General features: G+C 36.5%; 1 protein-coding gene across 2 annotated transcripts in view; it reads right to left on the reverse strand.

The window, feature by feature from the left end:
* Positions 1–16,187, reverse strand: part of PAWR (pro-apoptotic WT1 regulator) — a 99,574-nt gene that overhangs the window by 5,337 nt on the left and 78,050 nt on the right. For both annotated transcript variants that reach the window (XM_017543460.2, XM_037743833.1), the window contains exons 5-6: positions 4,380–4,527; positions 2,235–2,339 (exon numbers count right to left, since the gene is read on the reverse strand). In XM_017543460.2, the coding sequence (XP_017398949.1) occupies positions 2,235–2,339; positions 4,380–4,527 (253 nt within the window). The remainder of the gene's footprint in view (positions 1–2,234; positions 2,340–4,379; positions 4,528–16,187) is intronic.

Below are 16,187 nucleotides of genomic sequence, written 5' to 3' on the forward strand. Positions count from 1 at the left end.
AAAAAACAGATGCTGGTGAGGCTGTGGAGAAAAGGGAATGCTTATATACTGTGGTGGGAATGTAAATTAGTCCAGCCACTATAACAAGCAGTTTGAAGATTTCTCAAAGAACTTAAAACAGAGCTACCATTAGACCCAGCAACCCTATTACTGTCTATATACACAAAAGAAACGATTCTATCAAAGACATATGCATGTGTATGTTCAATGCTACACCATTCACAATAGCAAGGACATGAATCAACCCAGGTGTCCATCAGAATGAAATCATGTCCTCTGCAGCAACACAGATGGAGGTAGAGGCCAGAATCCTCAGCAAATTAACTCAAAAACAGAAAACCTGTTTTTAAGCAGCATCTTCTCACTTAGAGAGCTAAGCATTGAGCACACATGGATATAAATATGGGAACAACAGACACTGTGGACTACTAAAGGGTGGAGGAAGGTGGTATGGGTTTAAAAAAGCTACCTGTCAGGTATTATGTTCACTACCACGGCGATGGGATCTGTATTCCAAACCTCATAATCACAAAATACTTCATGTAACAAATCTGCACATGTAACCCCTGTATCTAAAATACAAGGTGAATTTGCAGAATTTCTTAGATCAATTCTAGCACCAATAGAGGAGTACTTGTGTTGAAACCTAAGATGAAAAGCAGTCCATAAAAAGTAGAAAGACTTAAAATACCTGAAGTCAAATACTGGCTAAGCTGATTACTCTAAATGACTTTGAGCAAGTTAAATTCTGAGTTCCAGTGTCCTCATCTACAACCTATAGTTAATGCCTCAGAGCTTTATTAGGACAAGCCTGCATATAATGAAGCTTCTCTATTTTTTCTTCTTTCATGGTTGGAGTTGAGATTATTGCAATTATTAAAAAGTTTAAAAACAACAGATGCTGATGAGGCTGTGGAGAAAAGGGAATGCTTATACATTGTGGTAGAAATTTGGATAGGAGATTTGCTAAAGTTTTCCCTGAGCAGACTTATTCTTTACTCCATCTTAGCTAAAAGCCTTCTAAAAGGCAAAATTACGGAGTCTTTTCTCATCAGTCTTACCTAATAAACAATTATAACTGCTTCTTAAGCAACAAATAAATTCTGGGGCTGAAAACAAAAAGGAGAGCTAGCTACAAAGAATATAGAGCTTAGGCTAAAGTTGGGGATGCATTAAGTATAACTGGAGAAAAAAAGTGGTGAAGATACATAGACATACAGAATTTCTTACAGTGATAAAGTATCAATTTTAGGAACAGGCATGCCGGCTCACGCTTGTAATCCTACCACTTTGGGAGATCAAGGCAGGTGGATCATCTGAGGTCAGGCGTTTGAGACCAGCCTGGCCAACATGGTGAAATTCTGTCTCTACTAAAAATACAAAAATTAGCTGGGCCTAGTGGCATGTGCCTATAGTCCCAGCTACTCAGGAGGCTGATGCAGGAGAATCGCTTGAACCCGGGAGGCAGAGTTTGCAATGAGCCGAGATCACATGCCACAGCAGTCCAGCCTGGGCAACAGAGTGAGACTCCATCTCAAAATAATAATAATAATAATAATAATAATAATAATAATAATAAAAGTACCAATTTTCGTTATTATTTTTTTTTTTCTGATGGAGTCGTGCTCTTGTTGCCCAAGACTGAAGTGCATTGGTGTGATCTCATCTCACTACAACCTCTGCCTCCTGGGATCAAGCCATTCTCCTGACTCAGCCTCCCGAATAGCTGCGATTACAGGCGCCTGCCACCACACCTGGCTAACTTTTTCTTTTTTTTGTATTTTTAGTAGAGACAGGGTTTCACTATGTTGGCCAGGCTGGTTTCAAACTCCTGAACTCAGGTCATCCGCCCTCCTCAGCCTCCCAAAGTGCTGGGATTATAGGCATGAGCTGTAGTGCCTGGCCAATTTTAGTTATTTCCTGAGGCAATTCTGTGCCAGTGCCCTTACATATGGTGGTGACCAAGTGCCTGTCACCTCCAGACTTTAACAAAACACAGAACAAATCCATAAATCAATCTATCCCCAAAAGAATAAAATTAAGTGAACTAAACTGATAACCGCCCAAAGGAAATCAGCTTATGGAAGAAAATAATAGTTCTTATTACTACAAATTAGTATTTCACTAACAAAAGCACAAAGTAAATAATGCAATTAATAATTTCTTCATATTTATATACTTTCATCCAATTGCCAAAAAAATCATCCAAATCTGAAATATGGTAAAATACTCACTCTATTTAATAAATCAATTTCTTCTTTGAGTTTTCCAATCATTTCCTCTTTATCTTGCATCAGTCTCACAAGTCTTAGGTTTTCTTGTCTTTCTCTTACTACTTCCTGGTAGATACAATTACAGAACAGTAATTAAGAAGTAAGTGGTCATTTATAATCTTCCTAAATGGCATACATCTGCCAAGTTCGGTAAAATGTATTACACACATGAAGATTTCCAATGAATCCCTTAAGGTATTTGGTGAAGGAACAAAGATCCCACCACAAAAGGAATCAGAGAATGAGGGGACTATAGGAGCTGTTAGGATGCTCCTGAGTAAACCTATGTTCATATAAGTCTTTGACAAAACTAATGGAATAGACTCAATGATTTAACCTCTTTTTTTTTTTTTTTTTTTTTTTTTAAACAGTGTCCTCCTCTGGTCACTGAGGCTGGAGTGCAATGGCGTGATCTTGGCTAAGTGTAACCTCCACCTCCTGGGTTCACGCCATTCTCCTGCCTCAGCCTCCTGAGTAGCTGGTATTAGAGGTACGTGTCACCATGCCTGGGTAATTTTTGTATTTTTAGATGGGGTTTTGTCATGTTGGTCAGGCTAGTCTTGAACTGCTGACCTCAACTGATCTGCCCACCTCGGCCTCCCAAAGTGCTGGGATTACAGGCGTGAGCCACTGTTCCCAGCCTATGATTTAACTTCTTTAGCTTATCGCCACTATAAGTTATGAACTACCTAATTTCTTAATGGATATCCTCTTTGAAATAATTCAAAGTTAATTTTTTTTTAAAGTACGAAGTTTAAGAAAAGGAGAGGGCCCAACAGAAACTTTAAACAGAAAAACAATGGTCCTAAATTTTACCTCTGGCTCTGCCAGTTAACTAATAAAGGATTAAAAGAAGAAACTAAAATAGATTACTGATTTTTAATTTTTTTTTCTTTAAACAATGCAACACCTTTTTCAAAAAAATCTTATTTAGAATCCAGAGCATCAGACTTGGTGAGCCACCTTGGGGGCAAAAGGGAAGCAGAGTGAAAAAGGCCTTGCCCAGAACTTGGCTTCTTTCCTACTAAACTTCCCAGAGAGCAACCAACCATCCATAACCCTTAGCTGCTGCCAACTATTAGCTACTCAATCTAAACTCTTGTGGAACTCAAGAAACCCTTCTGCGTAACTCCCTTCAAAACTATTAGATTACATATTGTCTAAAGCTTTCAATTTAAAATTAATGAAATAATTGGTTGGCAACAGTGGCTCATGCCTGTAATCCCAGCACTTTGGGAGGCTGAGGCAGGTGGATCACCTGAGGTTAGGAATTCAAGACCAGCCTGACCAACATGTTGAAACTCCGTCTCTACTAAAAATACAAAGAAAATTAGCCAGGCTTGGTGGCGCATGCCTGTAATCCCAGTTACTTGGGAGGCTGGAGCAGAAGAATAGCTTGAACCTGGGAGATGGAGGTTGTAGTGAGCCAAGATTGCGCCACTGCACTCCAGCCTGGGCAATGAGAGTGAAACTCTGTCTCAAAAATAAATAAATGAAATAATAATAATTCTAAGAAGAAACTATTGCTAAAACTTAGAAATGTGACCTCAAAATAATCATAAATGTTACAAAATAGAAACAAGTTTGAAAAATTAAGTTTCTTTATATAACATATAAATTAGACCTTTTATAGAGAATAATCTCAAGTAAAACAAAACACATTTTCAATAATTACGAAAGAATTCAACGCCGTTACTATTTTTAAGGGTTGAATGTCTATGGCACAAACCTGAGACCCTATGCTTAATAAATTTATGCCAATAGTCATCTGAATTGTACTGAAATACACTTTTAAACAAGCACATTCTTATATAAAATTGTTTCAAATAGCGAAGATGGACCTAACTCAGATTTACTCCTGTAATTTGCAAATGAAAATCTGTTCAGACAATATAATAAATACACAGTAGTATATACTGCCAGCTTAGACTTCTAACTTCAAAACACAGACTGTAATATATTAAAGGTTACATTTAGCAGAATAGAAGTGCACATAGTAAATATTAAAGAATATTATTTCTTTTCTCACTCAGTTGTTATGAAACTAAAAAAAGAATTCTAATGGTATATTAATTTCATCAATCTTAAAAAACTTATAATACATACCTTTTCAAGATCTTCAATTTTCTTTTCCAATGTGCTATTTGAAACCAGATTACCTGAAACATTTGCATCCCTGTTATATCTAGGAAACCCACTTCTATCTGTTCGAGGATATCTACTTGAGACTTCTTCTTCAGATACACTGGTTGTGCTGTGGAAATATAAACATTTTATAAAAATCCCTTAGTATTCAACAAGAAAAATGCCAAGAATATTTTCCATTCAGCTTAAAAAAATTAACATTCCCCAAGGACATATGGTTATAACAGCAACTTATTTATAACTGTAGAAGTTAATCATTATTCCAACACAATGAAAAAACGTGAAAGTAACATTATTTCTTTCCGCCAACATCTACTGAGTAGCTAAGTAATGAACATTGTTCTGGATACTGAATATGTAACAGCAAACACACACATGGACTCTACCTTTCATAGAGCTTTCAGTTAAGAGGGAATATAATAATAAAGCAAGATGATCATTAAAATAAGGTCAGTGACAGATACTATGAGAACTATGACAGGACAGATCTCCCATATTATTATTTTGAGATGGGGTCTCACTCTTGCCACCCAGACTGGAATGCAGTGGTACAATCATGGCTTACTGTAGCCTCAACCTCCTGAGCTCCAACAATCCTCCCATCACAGCCTCCTGAGTAGCTGGGACTACAGGCATGTGGTCACCACACGTGGCGAATTATTTTGTATTTTTTTCAGAGACGGGGTTTCACCATGTTGTCCAGGCTGGTCTCAAACTCTTGGGCTCAAGCAATCCACTCACCTCAGCCTCCCAAAGTGCTACAATTACAGGTGTGAGCATCTGTGCCTGGCCTAGATCTCCCAGACTATCTGTGTTGAAAAACCACTCTCCTTTTTCAAAATGCCAATCTTTCATGGACCAATACTTTTATAAAGTAAAATAAAAATGCACTGCTGGAAAAATAAAAGTTTAAAAGGTCGTACAAAACACAAGTCCAAATGTTTTATTAGATTCAGACCCATAACATTATAAATAGAAAAAAAGAAAAGAATTACAGAAAGTGGCAAATTCTCCACTATAGGCATGCATACAGGCAATTAATACAGAAAACTGCTACCACATTGATAATCTTGTCATGCCATAATTCTAATTGAATCAAAAGTTCTAAGTAAAACAGCAATTCTTTGAACACCAATTCATATCCTCTGAACTAACAGCACATGTCAGTATTCAAAGGTTTTAATGTAACAAATGAGTTTGCTGTATTATTACTCCATTAAAAATTACCCCCAAACTTACACACATTTTTTTTTTTTGAGTCGAAGTCTCACTCTGTCACCCAGGCTTGAGTGCAATGGTGTGATCTCAGCTCACTGCAACCTCCGCCTCCCAGGTTCAAGCAATTCTCTGCCTCAACCTCCCAAGTAGCTTGGGAACTACTACAGACTACCACACCCAGCTAATTTTTTTTTGTATTTTTAGTACAGATGGGGTTTCACCATGTTGGCCAGAATGGTCTTGATCTCTCGACCTCGTGATCCGCCCACCTTGGCCTCCCAAAGTGCTGGAATTGGAATTACAGGCGTGAGCCACCTATCAAGGTTTCTGTTGGTCAGGAAATGTAGAAGCAGCTTAGGTGGGTGATCATGATTCAAGGCTTCTCCTGAGCTTTTAATCAAGATATTGGTTGAGGCTTCGTTCATTGGAAGGCTAAACTGGGCTGGAGAATCTGCTTCTAAGCTCACTCACATGAGTGATAACAAGGGCCTCAGTTCCTCACTATGTTGGCCTCTCTGTTGGCCAGTTCATTACATGGCAGCTGGCTTCCAGAGACAAAGTGACAGAGCAACCCAGACAGAAACTGCAGTGTCTGTCATAACACAACCTCAAAAGTGACACACTATCACAGTGACCTTATCCTATTGTTCACACATATCAATATGGCATAACATGTAAGAGGATTATACAAGGTGTAAACATCAGGAGGTGGGGTTCATTGGGGGCTGTTTTGGAAGCCAGTTACCACATTTGTTAATTAATCTAGGTTGGACTGATGACAATGATATTCACAAGGAATATGTATATCTAAACTATTTCTGTGTTTTGTTTTAATAGCACTCAGAGAAAATAGTCTCAAAGGACAAAAATAGGAGTGATTTTAATGCAATTTCAGCAAGCTCATTCATTTTTAAAAACTTTTATCTAAAATGCAGAAAATTTGCTTTTCAAAATTTGTTTTTAATCTTTTACTGACTGGTATTCAGTTCGAAAAATTTATCCAGCAAATTTACAGTTAAATGTAAAGTGACTTTTGGTTTTAAAAAATTGATTCCTCGTCTACGAATTTCTTACCTATGGATTTTCTTTTGATAGAAAATAAAAGTGTCCCATCAAATTTGTAACCTTTTCAAATGTATATCGCAGAACCTTTTACAATAAGCTAAGGTAACTTTCTCCTCAAATATCCAACTTTCATTTTTGTTACCTGATCTTATCTGCCATTGGAAAGCCTTTGACATTCCTTCTTTGCATGGAAAGCTAAGATCACTTAAAAAAGAAAAAAAGAATAAGGCTATCAGACAAGTAAGTCTAACTCACATATTTTAAAAGTTTGTGACACAGCAACCAAAACAGAACTCATTTCTTATCTTGCAAAAACACCAAGAGTTCATCCCAAAGTTCAAATACTCTTGACTGAAAGGTTACTTTGAAGACCAATGTACACCCTAGCGTATGGTAACAGCTCAACTCCCAAACTACAATATGTAATTTTTTAGAAACCTCAAATTTAATGAATTAGTGTTTGTTAATTCACACTTTTAGTGAACTATACTGTTAATTCAGCTGATATAGCAAGAACACTGTGTAGTTCAGCTGACAACGCAAGACTTTCTCAATGAAAGCAGCAGGACGCTGATTTACATTCTGGTACAAGCTTCAGCATGTTTTTCTTACACTGTGCCTGCATAATTAGAATATACTCCTACAAAAGTAAAGCAAAACTCGAAACCACATTTGTTGATATTGTAACCCTTTGCAAGTGTTACATACTTCAGAGCGAGCTGTATTTGTCAGCAATGAAGCTGAAAAATAAATTATTTCCTATCATTGTCATGTTAGCAAAACCAATGTGCTCATCAAACTGTAACAAAAATTCCTTTGCTATCCTTATTTGTCTGAGAGTTAGTCTTCTGTATCACTATCCTGTTCCTAAATACATCAAACTATGGCATTGCTGGAAGTGGTATGTGAACTACCTTCTTTACTACAGATTCATCCAACTTTTCCAAGTAAACATATTTTATCATTTGTATGCAGCTTTTTAATGTTAGCAACCTCAGGTGAGACTATCAGAAACCCTCAAAATACTAATGATTACATGTGAAATCCTGAACATCCGCTTCTGTCACCTTTGCAATACTCTTTCTTTCAAATAATGAATTTGGTTTTGAACACATTTGATGAATTGGTATTGAACATATCATGCCTACAAATACGAATTAAATTTAGATCATTTTATATTGTTTCATTAGCCAGTGTTATCTCCAAACAACCCATTTTGCACTGTGCCCATCAATTATGGCTAAAAACTAAACATAAGACACACAGTACTTTCCAAGAAAACTAGTACAAACTCTATTATCTGTATCTCTTTGAAATTACTTCCTTTGTCATCTGGTTTACTACTGCTATTCCACTCAAAAAAGTTCAGTAAATTCTGTTTTGTTATCAGTAAATCAGACTTAAAAATAAATTTTGCTTCCAGGATTTAAATACTTGTAAAAGAAAAAGATTTTTACATTTTATTTTTATTTACTATATATTTTAAAATTATTTACAGGACAAGAATAAGCATGATTATGAGATTTTAAAAATAAATGCTTTGCTTTTTTTTTGAGACAGAGTCTTGCACTGTCACCCAAGCTGACGTAAAACGGTGCCATCATGGCTCACTGCAAGCTTGAAACCTCAAAACTCCTGGGCTCAAGTGATCCTCCCACTTTAGCCTCCCAAGTAGCTGGGACTACAGGCATAGGCCACCATACCTGGCTAATTTATTTATTTATTTTTTTTGGTAGAGATGTGTCGTACTACGTTGACCAGGCTGGTCTCAAACTCCTGGCTTCAATTTGATTTACGGTATAAAACTTTGTTATCACAAATATTTTAAATGAAAGGATAACTGAATATGCTTCATTATTTCTGAAAATCTTAACATTGTGTGATAGAGAGATTCAAAGATCTAGTTCTAACATCAGTTTGAACATTTTATTTTTAACGGCTATCAAAGCAGAAAGGATGCCTTACAACAAAAATGAGAATATTTTAAAGGTTTCACTTAAGACCTCAAAATCAGCATAATAATTTTTCTTAATTTATGAGAACAGATTTGATTTTGTATAGCTTACCAGCTGAACAACAATGTTATCTTATCTGCAGTTAGACAATTGGCTTGATTTTCTCCGTAAATTTCCTAATCCAGACTTACGTATTTTGTGAGTCATAAAGTAAATAATTCATAAGTCCATGTAGATGGACATTCAAATTATAGTATTGTAAAACATGCAGAAAGTGAACAAAGCATGCTTCCCTCAGGACACCTTTAGTACCAAATGACCATCTGACATATAGAGCAAAGAAGGAATGACTAAATAACTATTACACAGTAATAGCTTTTAAATATAAATGCCTTAGTGTTTTCCAAATAAAAAGAGAAATATGAATAAAAATTCTAATATTTTCCTCCTGCACCCAGCAAATTATCTTGCATATCACCCCACTTTGGAGATCACTGATTCAGACTCTACTTAAAGGTAATGGTAAGCTATTAAACAGGGAAAGTAACAGTATCATTTTTACAAAATATATTGGAGATGACATAAACTGGAGACAGGGAGGCCAGTGTGGAGGCTATTGTAATCACCTATGTAAGAGATGATGGTGTCCTAGATTGGTGCGATGGCAATGAGATACTCAGAAGATAAACTCAACAAGCCTTGGTGAATGAATGGATATGGGCGAGACAGTGAGGAAAAAAAAAGGAAGTGCCATAAATAATGGCACTTACTTGAGCAAAAGTAGATGTTGATGTCAACTACTGAAATCCATCAGGTTTCACAAGCTTACTTTTGAAAATGCTTAGTTTAGCATACTTCTGAGATATCTAAAAGCAGATATTTAATAGCTGTTGATTATATAGATATGAAGCTAACAATGTGAAGGCATCAGCCTTACATATAGATAGTAATTGAAGTCATTGTAGTGAATGAAATTTCTAGCACAAACACACAAAACCAAGAGAGAAAAAAGTCTAAGATTAACAGCTGAACAGGCTGAGCATGGTGGCTCACGTCTGTAATCCTGGCACTTTTGGAGGCCAAGGCAGGAGGACTGCTTACATTCAGGAGTTCAAGATCAATCTGGACAACATAATGAGACCCTATCACTACAAAAATAAAAATAAAAAATTCGCCAGGTATGTTCCTGTAGTCTCAAAGCACTTGGAACTTGGGAGGCTAAGGCAGAGGATTGCTGGAGCCCAGGAGGTTGAAGCTTCAGTGAATGATCTCTGCAGTGAGTGATCACACCACTGTACTCGCCCTGGGTGACACAGTGAGACCTTGTAAAAAGAAACAAAAACAAAAACAAAAATCAAGTAATAGCAATACATAAAGAAGAGGTACAGGAAAGAAAGAATTACAAATAAGACTAGGAAATACCAGCAAAGTGGTAAAAAGAAAATCACTAAAGCCATGCTATATTATATAGAAGGTATCACTAAAGCCATACTATATTATAGAAGAGCATTGGAACCATTTCAAAGGACCCATTTTTCACAAAAAAACAAAGTCCAACTTTCTGGATTCATCCATGACTTTTTAGGTAGAAACTATAATGATGACAGCTACAAACAATCCCTCTAGAAATATGGATATCCCTTAGTAGTCGTGTATTTGCTCGATGAACAAGTTTAAAACAATACTTCAAAAAAGTTCAACCTATTAACAATTTTCAAAACCTTCCGTCTTAGGCTTCTCAATACATAAATGGCATCATTATGCAATTTTTGTTGTTGTTTGTTTGAGACAGAGTTTTGTTCCTGTTGCCCAGGCTGGAGTGCAATGGCACTATCTTGGCTCCCTGCAACCTCTGCCTCCTGAGTTCACTGCCTTAGCCTCCTAAGTAAATGGGATTACAGGTACTCACCACCACACCCAGCTAATTTTTAGTATTTTTAGTAGAGACAGAGTTTCACCATGTTGACCAGGCTGGTCTCAAACTACTGACCTTAGGTGATCCACCTACCATGCCTCCCAAAGTGCTGGTACTACAGGTTTGAGCCACTGCACCTGGCCTTCATTATGCGAATTTAAAGCCAGGAGTAATTATTAGTGAAAAACAAAATCATTACTTCATTCACAATACATATTATGTTTTTAGGGAATACTGTCATAATTGTGAAGACTTGTGTTGCTTGATCTTACTGCCAAATTTAGCTGTTTAACCTATTTTGAAGGCCAGATATACACAGTAAAAAATACTCAGAATAGAAGATTGCTTCATTAACTCCAAAATGTTTATAACATTCTACTTAGGAATGTTAACACAAATTTCTAATATGATCCAAAAAGAATCTTCCCTTTGCTCTTAGCTATGAAGACATGAACTATAGTGCTGAGAAAAGGGAAAAGAAACAGTATTATCAAAGATAAATGCCACCCCTTACTGGAAGTTCTCCCCCTCTGGGAATTTTAGCACCTTATGTGGAAAGACCAGGGGGGGTTGTGTTGGGAAAAATTATACTATTATTCTAAAACTATCATGAGAATCAGATTGGCAGCATTAAGAGATTATAGCTAGAGGAATTTTCCACTAAAATAGACATTATAAAGCTTAGCAATGAGAAGAAATACAACACTCAAGGGCAAATCCTACTTTTAGAATAAGTATCAAATACTCAGAAGTACAGGATATATTCTGAAATTCCTAAATAACCAACAAGTACATGACTGACTTCCATCTTCTTAATATCTTTCACTGCCCTTTCACTCCCACTCCTTGAAACGCTCCTTGCTCTGTGTAGGCTTTCTCTCTCTTCTTCCTTTAAGTACAAACATACACATAACCACAAACACCAAAAACTAAAAATCAAAATCAACTCATTATTAAACTCTCATAACTTTATTAAAATTATGATACATATTTATAACAGAAAACAGAAAATATGAGTATCACCAGCAATTCCACTAACCCAGAGATAATGTCCATTGACATTTTATAACATATTAGTAAATTTTTAGCCTTTTGGATTAGATTCTTTTTAAAAATCATATGAAAAATATGTATCTTCTCCCAGAAAAATAAACATTATCTTCTTTTACACAAAATTTTAGCAGTTTATCACATGAATAAGCTGGACAATTATACTCAGATAATACTTCATATACATTATAATACTTTGTTTTGTATCATACTTTTTTGTAATACGCTCTCTCCTCCATTTTACATAAACAGGTAATAATTTTCTTATGTAATATTTTTCTGTAGCATCATTTTAATGGCTGCATTATAACTGTTTATAGCAATATATTATAGTTTTTAATCTATCTCATTAAAAATTTAAGTTGTTTCAGTTAGGGAATATCATACATGTTCATTTCTGGTATATTAAATATAGTAAATTATCCTAAAGAGATCGAGTATATCTGACTGCTCAATTTCACCAGTTGAGAGCTAGACAAAACAAGTCCAGAAAGCACTCTCCAAATATAGTTTATTATATAGTGTAGGAACAGCTAAAATTACACACTCCTCATTATCATCTTAACATGGGTGTCCCAAACAGCCAAGCATAGTACTTTGCATCTCTGATCTAGTCAATAAATATTTGATATACAATGTATATTTTGTTGTTTTAAAAAGCCTTCAACTAAGCAATATGAAAAATGTCTGTGTATTAAGAATAGGGGTCAAAAACTTGTACATGAATGTTCATAGCACATTGTATATTATTATATATATAATACTTCATATTAGCCAAAAAGTATAAAGAATCTAACATACCCATTATGCTAATCCAAATGGTAAAACATAATATAGCATATCCATGCAAACTACAATATGGAATCATCTTGAAAAAAATTATGCTTAATAAATGATGAGACGCAAAAAGCCACATACTTGGCCAGGTGAGGTGTAATCACCTCACCTGTAATCCCAGCACTTTGGGAGGCCAATGCAGGCAGATCACTTGAGGCCAGGAGTTCAAGATTAGGCTGGCCAACATGGTAAAACCCTATTTCTACTAAAAACACAAAAATTGGCTGGGTGAGTGGTGCCCACCTGTAGTTCCAGCTGCTTGGGAGGCTGAGGCACAAGAATCACTTGAACCCACAAGGCAGGGGTTGCAGTGAGCTGAGATCACACTACTGCACTCCCCCTTGGGCAACAGAGCAAGACTCTGTCTCAAGAAAATCCCCAAAAAGCCATATACTGTATGATTCCATTTATCTGAAATACCAAAAAAGAAATTTATAAGGACAGGAAACTTATTACTGGTTGCTGGGGGACAGAGGCAGAAGAAGAATGGATATGAAGGGTATGAAGTTTCCTTCAGGGTAGACAGCAGTGATGGTTGTTTAACACTGAATATCCTAAAAATGCTGAATTGTACACCTTGAAAGGGTGAATTTCACGGCATTTGAATTACATCTCAATGAAAATAGGGAACAGTATGATCAGTTTAGTGGTTAATTTCCAAATAAATACACAAAGTGCACTTCAAATGACACCAAATATTACATGGTTTATCTTTCATTATAATGAAGATAATTTAGATGCTGTTAGACTTCATAATTCAGAATAAGTTATTGTCTGACACTGCACTATCGCTAAAACAAAGTAAAAATCTGAGTGGATTTGTGAATTCCCGAGCCATATATCCAGAAGTTACTTTTTGGGGGAAAAAAAAAAAAACTCTATGTTAAACAGAAAAAAACTAGTTACGGGTACCATCCAGTTACTCAGAGTTTAAATAATCTAATCAAACTACCACACTGTACCCATTTCCTACCCATGCTAGGCAAATTAACATTACTACCATGAGGTAATGCAACATACACTGACAAAATCTGTAAACTACTACCTATTTAATCTCATACAAGTCAGTAAACTTCACTGTTACTCAGTTTACTCATTTGTAAAATGGGAACAATAAAAGCATCTCCCTAGGATCATCAAGGAATTAATTGAGTGTAAAGTACTTTGAATAGTACCTGGTACACAGCAACATTATATAAATATTAACTAATACTATTTATGACCCAGAAAAATTCACAAATCCACCAGTCCACAAAATGTACAAGAATCCCAATTTATTTTAAATGATCATTTTATGACTTTCATGTACTGTTTCAAAATCTATTAACTAGAAGAGTCACTGCTATTGCATGCCTGGCAGCACTGGGTAAAACAGAGAACATATTCTGATATAGAAATAATAGATCTTGCTGGGTGTGGTAGCTCACACCTGTAATTCCACCACTTTGGGAAACTAAGGCGGATGGATCACTTGAGGTCATGAGTTTCAGACCAGCCTGGCAAACATAGTGAAACCCTGTCTCTACTTAAAATCCACATACTAGGCATGGTGTGCGCCTATAATCTCAGCTACTTGGGAGGCTGAGACAGGAGAATCACTTGAACCCAGGGGGTGGAGGTTACAGTGAGCCGAGATTGCAAAACTGCACTCCAGCCTGGACAACAGAGTAAGACTCTCAAAAAAAAAAAAAAAAAAAAGAGAAAAACAAATCGAAGACCGAAAAGAAGCTGGTGACACCTAAGAAGTAGTTTTGGTAGAGTGCTTAGGATGATAAAGAAGTTGCGAGTGGAAAAATTCAGTAAGAAAATGGATACAGGAGTATGGTTGGAAAGGACTCGCAGTAAATTGAAGGAAACAGAATAGTTATTGGACCTGACCCATATGAGTCCCTTCCCCACATCATACTCTATTTCATAATGTTATAGCCATATAACCATAGATTTAGGGGATTTTAATCAACAGTATCCTAAGTGTGATTTTTCTTCTTAAAGAAGGCAGGCAAAACCATGAGCTTCCTATAACTCTTTGGACTATGGATACTTTGATGTCTCCTTCTTGCTATAGGATAATTAACCTGTTTAGACAATGGGACTGCTGAGTCAGTGATATTTATTTTATCTTACTGCTCAAATCTTTCTGTTCTTCCCAAATGTACTGTTGGTATTTGCCTTTCCATAAGCCGTGGATGTTCACAGAAGATTCAGTACCTTCCTGTCTAGTAGCCGCTTCTTACGCATGGTCGGGGGTTCCAGATAGATTCGACCCCGCATGGCCAGCTCTATCAGGATGCCTCCTCGCAGGCCAGACGATATGCAGTCATTCCAGAAAGATGTGTAACCCTAGGAAAGGAGAAAAGAGAAGAGAAAGAACGTTCTGAGAGGGATACTGACTTCCAGCAGGCGCCCTAAGAACAGGCCACTTCAGACAAACCACAGTGCTTCCATTATTCATATTAAAAAAGAAAAAAAATAAAAGAAGAAAAAAATTAAAAAAAAAACAACAAAACAGGTCACTTTGTTGTGATTCGTTTTGTCTTATACCACATGAACTCAAAGCAGAGTATAGAGTAAGAGAAGAGGATGCTTCTTGAATCCTCTTAAACATCCCCAAATGTTTTGTTTGACCTCAAGATCATTAGTGAATTCCTATGGTTTGCTGTTAGTCAATAATTGAAGTGCAATTTTTTATTTTTATTTTTTTGAGACAGAGTCTCACTCTTTTATCTAGGTTGAAATGCAGTGGCAGGATCATGGCTCACTCCTGAGCTCAAGCAATCCTTCCACCTCAGCTTCCTGGGTGGCTGGGACTACAGGTATGCACCACCATGCCTGGCTGTTTTACGAAAACATTTTTTTTGTAGAGAAAAGGTCTCGCCATGTTGCCCATGCTGGTCTGGAACTCCTGGTCTCAAGCTATTCCTCCACCTTGCCCTCCCAAACTGTTGTGATTACGGACATGAGCAACTGTGCCCGGCTTGACATGCAAAAATCTTAATTTTTGAGGAAAATTTTGGCTTTTTTGAAATCTGTTTCCATGACATTAAATTTCAGAGTGGGGTAAAATAAGACAGACAAAAGTAAAAACCATTTGAGCTTTTAATCCTCTTAGATATGTGTTACTTTGAATTCTTTCAATGGGAGGTATAGCAGAAACCCACTGTAGTTAAGTGACTTGGGTATGTTATTTAACCTTTCTGAAATACAATGTCCTCATCTATAAAATGCAGACACTAATATGTATTTTCACAAAATTGTTGTGAGGGTTACATGAGATGCAGTATATAAGAAAGCATTTAGTATAGTACCTGGCATATAGCAGGCACTTAAAATGTTAGCTCCCCTTCCCTTTGTATAGGGAATATATAAAGACTTATATAAGAGAGCCACTGGTATTGTCTAATAGCAGTAATGCCTAATTACTAATGTCTATTGAATACTTATTATATACTCGATGTGTGCTAATACTTATGTACTAGATTTGTGCTAAGCTTTTTACATGCACTGTCTGATTACATCTTCACAACAACCCTATAAAGGAGGTTCTACTACTATCCACACATTAAAGATCAGAAAACTGGCCGGGCGCGGTGGCTCACGCCTGTAATCTCAGCACTTTGGGAGGCCGAGGCGGGTGGATCACGAGGTCAAGAGATCGAGACCATCCTGGTCAACATGGTGAAACTCCGTCTCTACTAAAAATACAAAAAAAATTTAGCTGGGCATGGTGGC

Source organism: Cebus imitator, unplaced genomic scaffold (genome assembly GCF_001604975.1).
Source record: "Cebus imitator isolate Cc_AM_T3 unplaced genomic scaffold, Cebus_imitator-1.0 Scaffold156, whole genome shotgun sequence".
NCBI lineage: Eukaryota > Metazoa > Chordata > Mammalia > Primates > Cebidae > Cebus > Cebus imitator.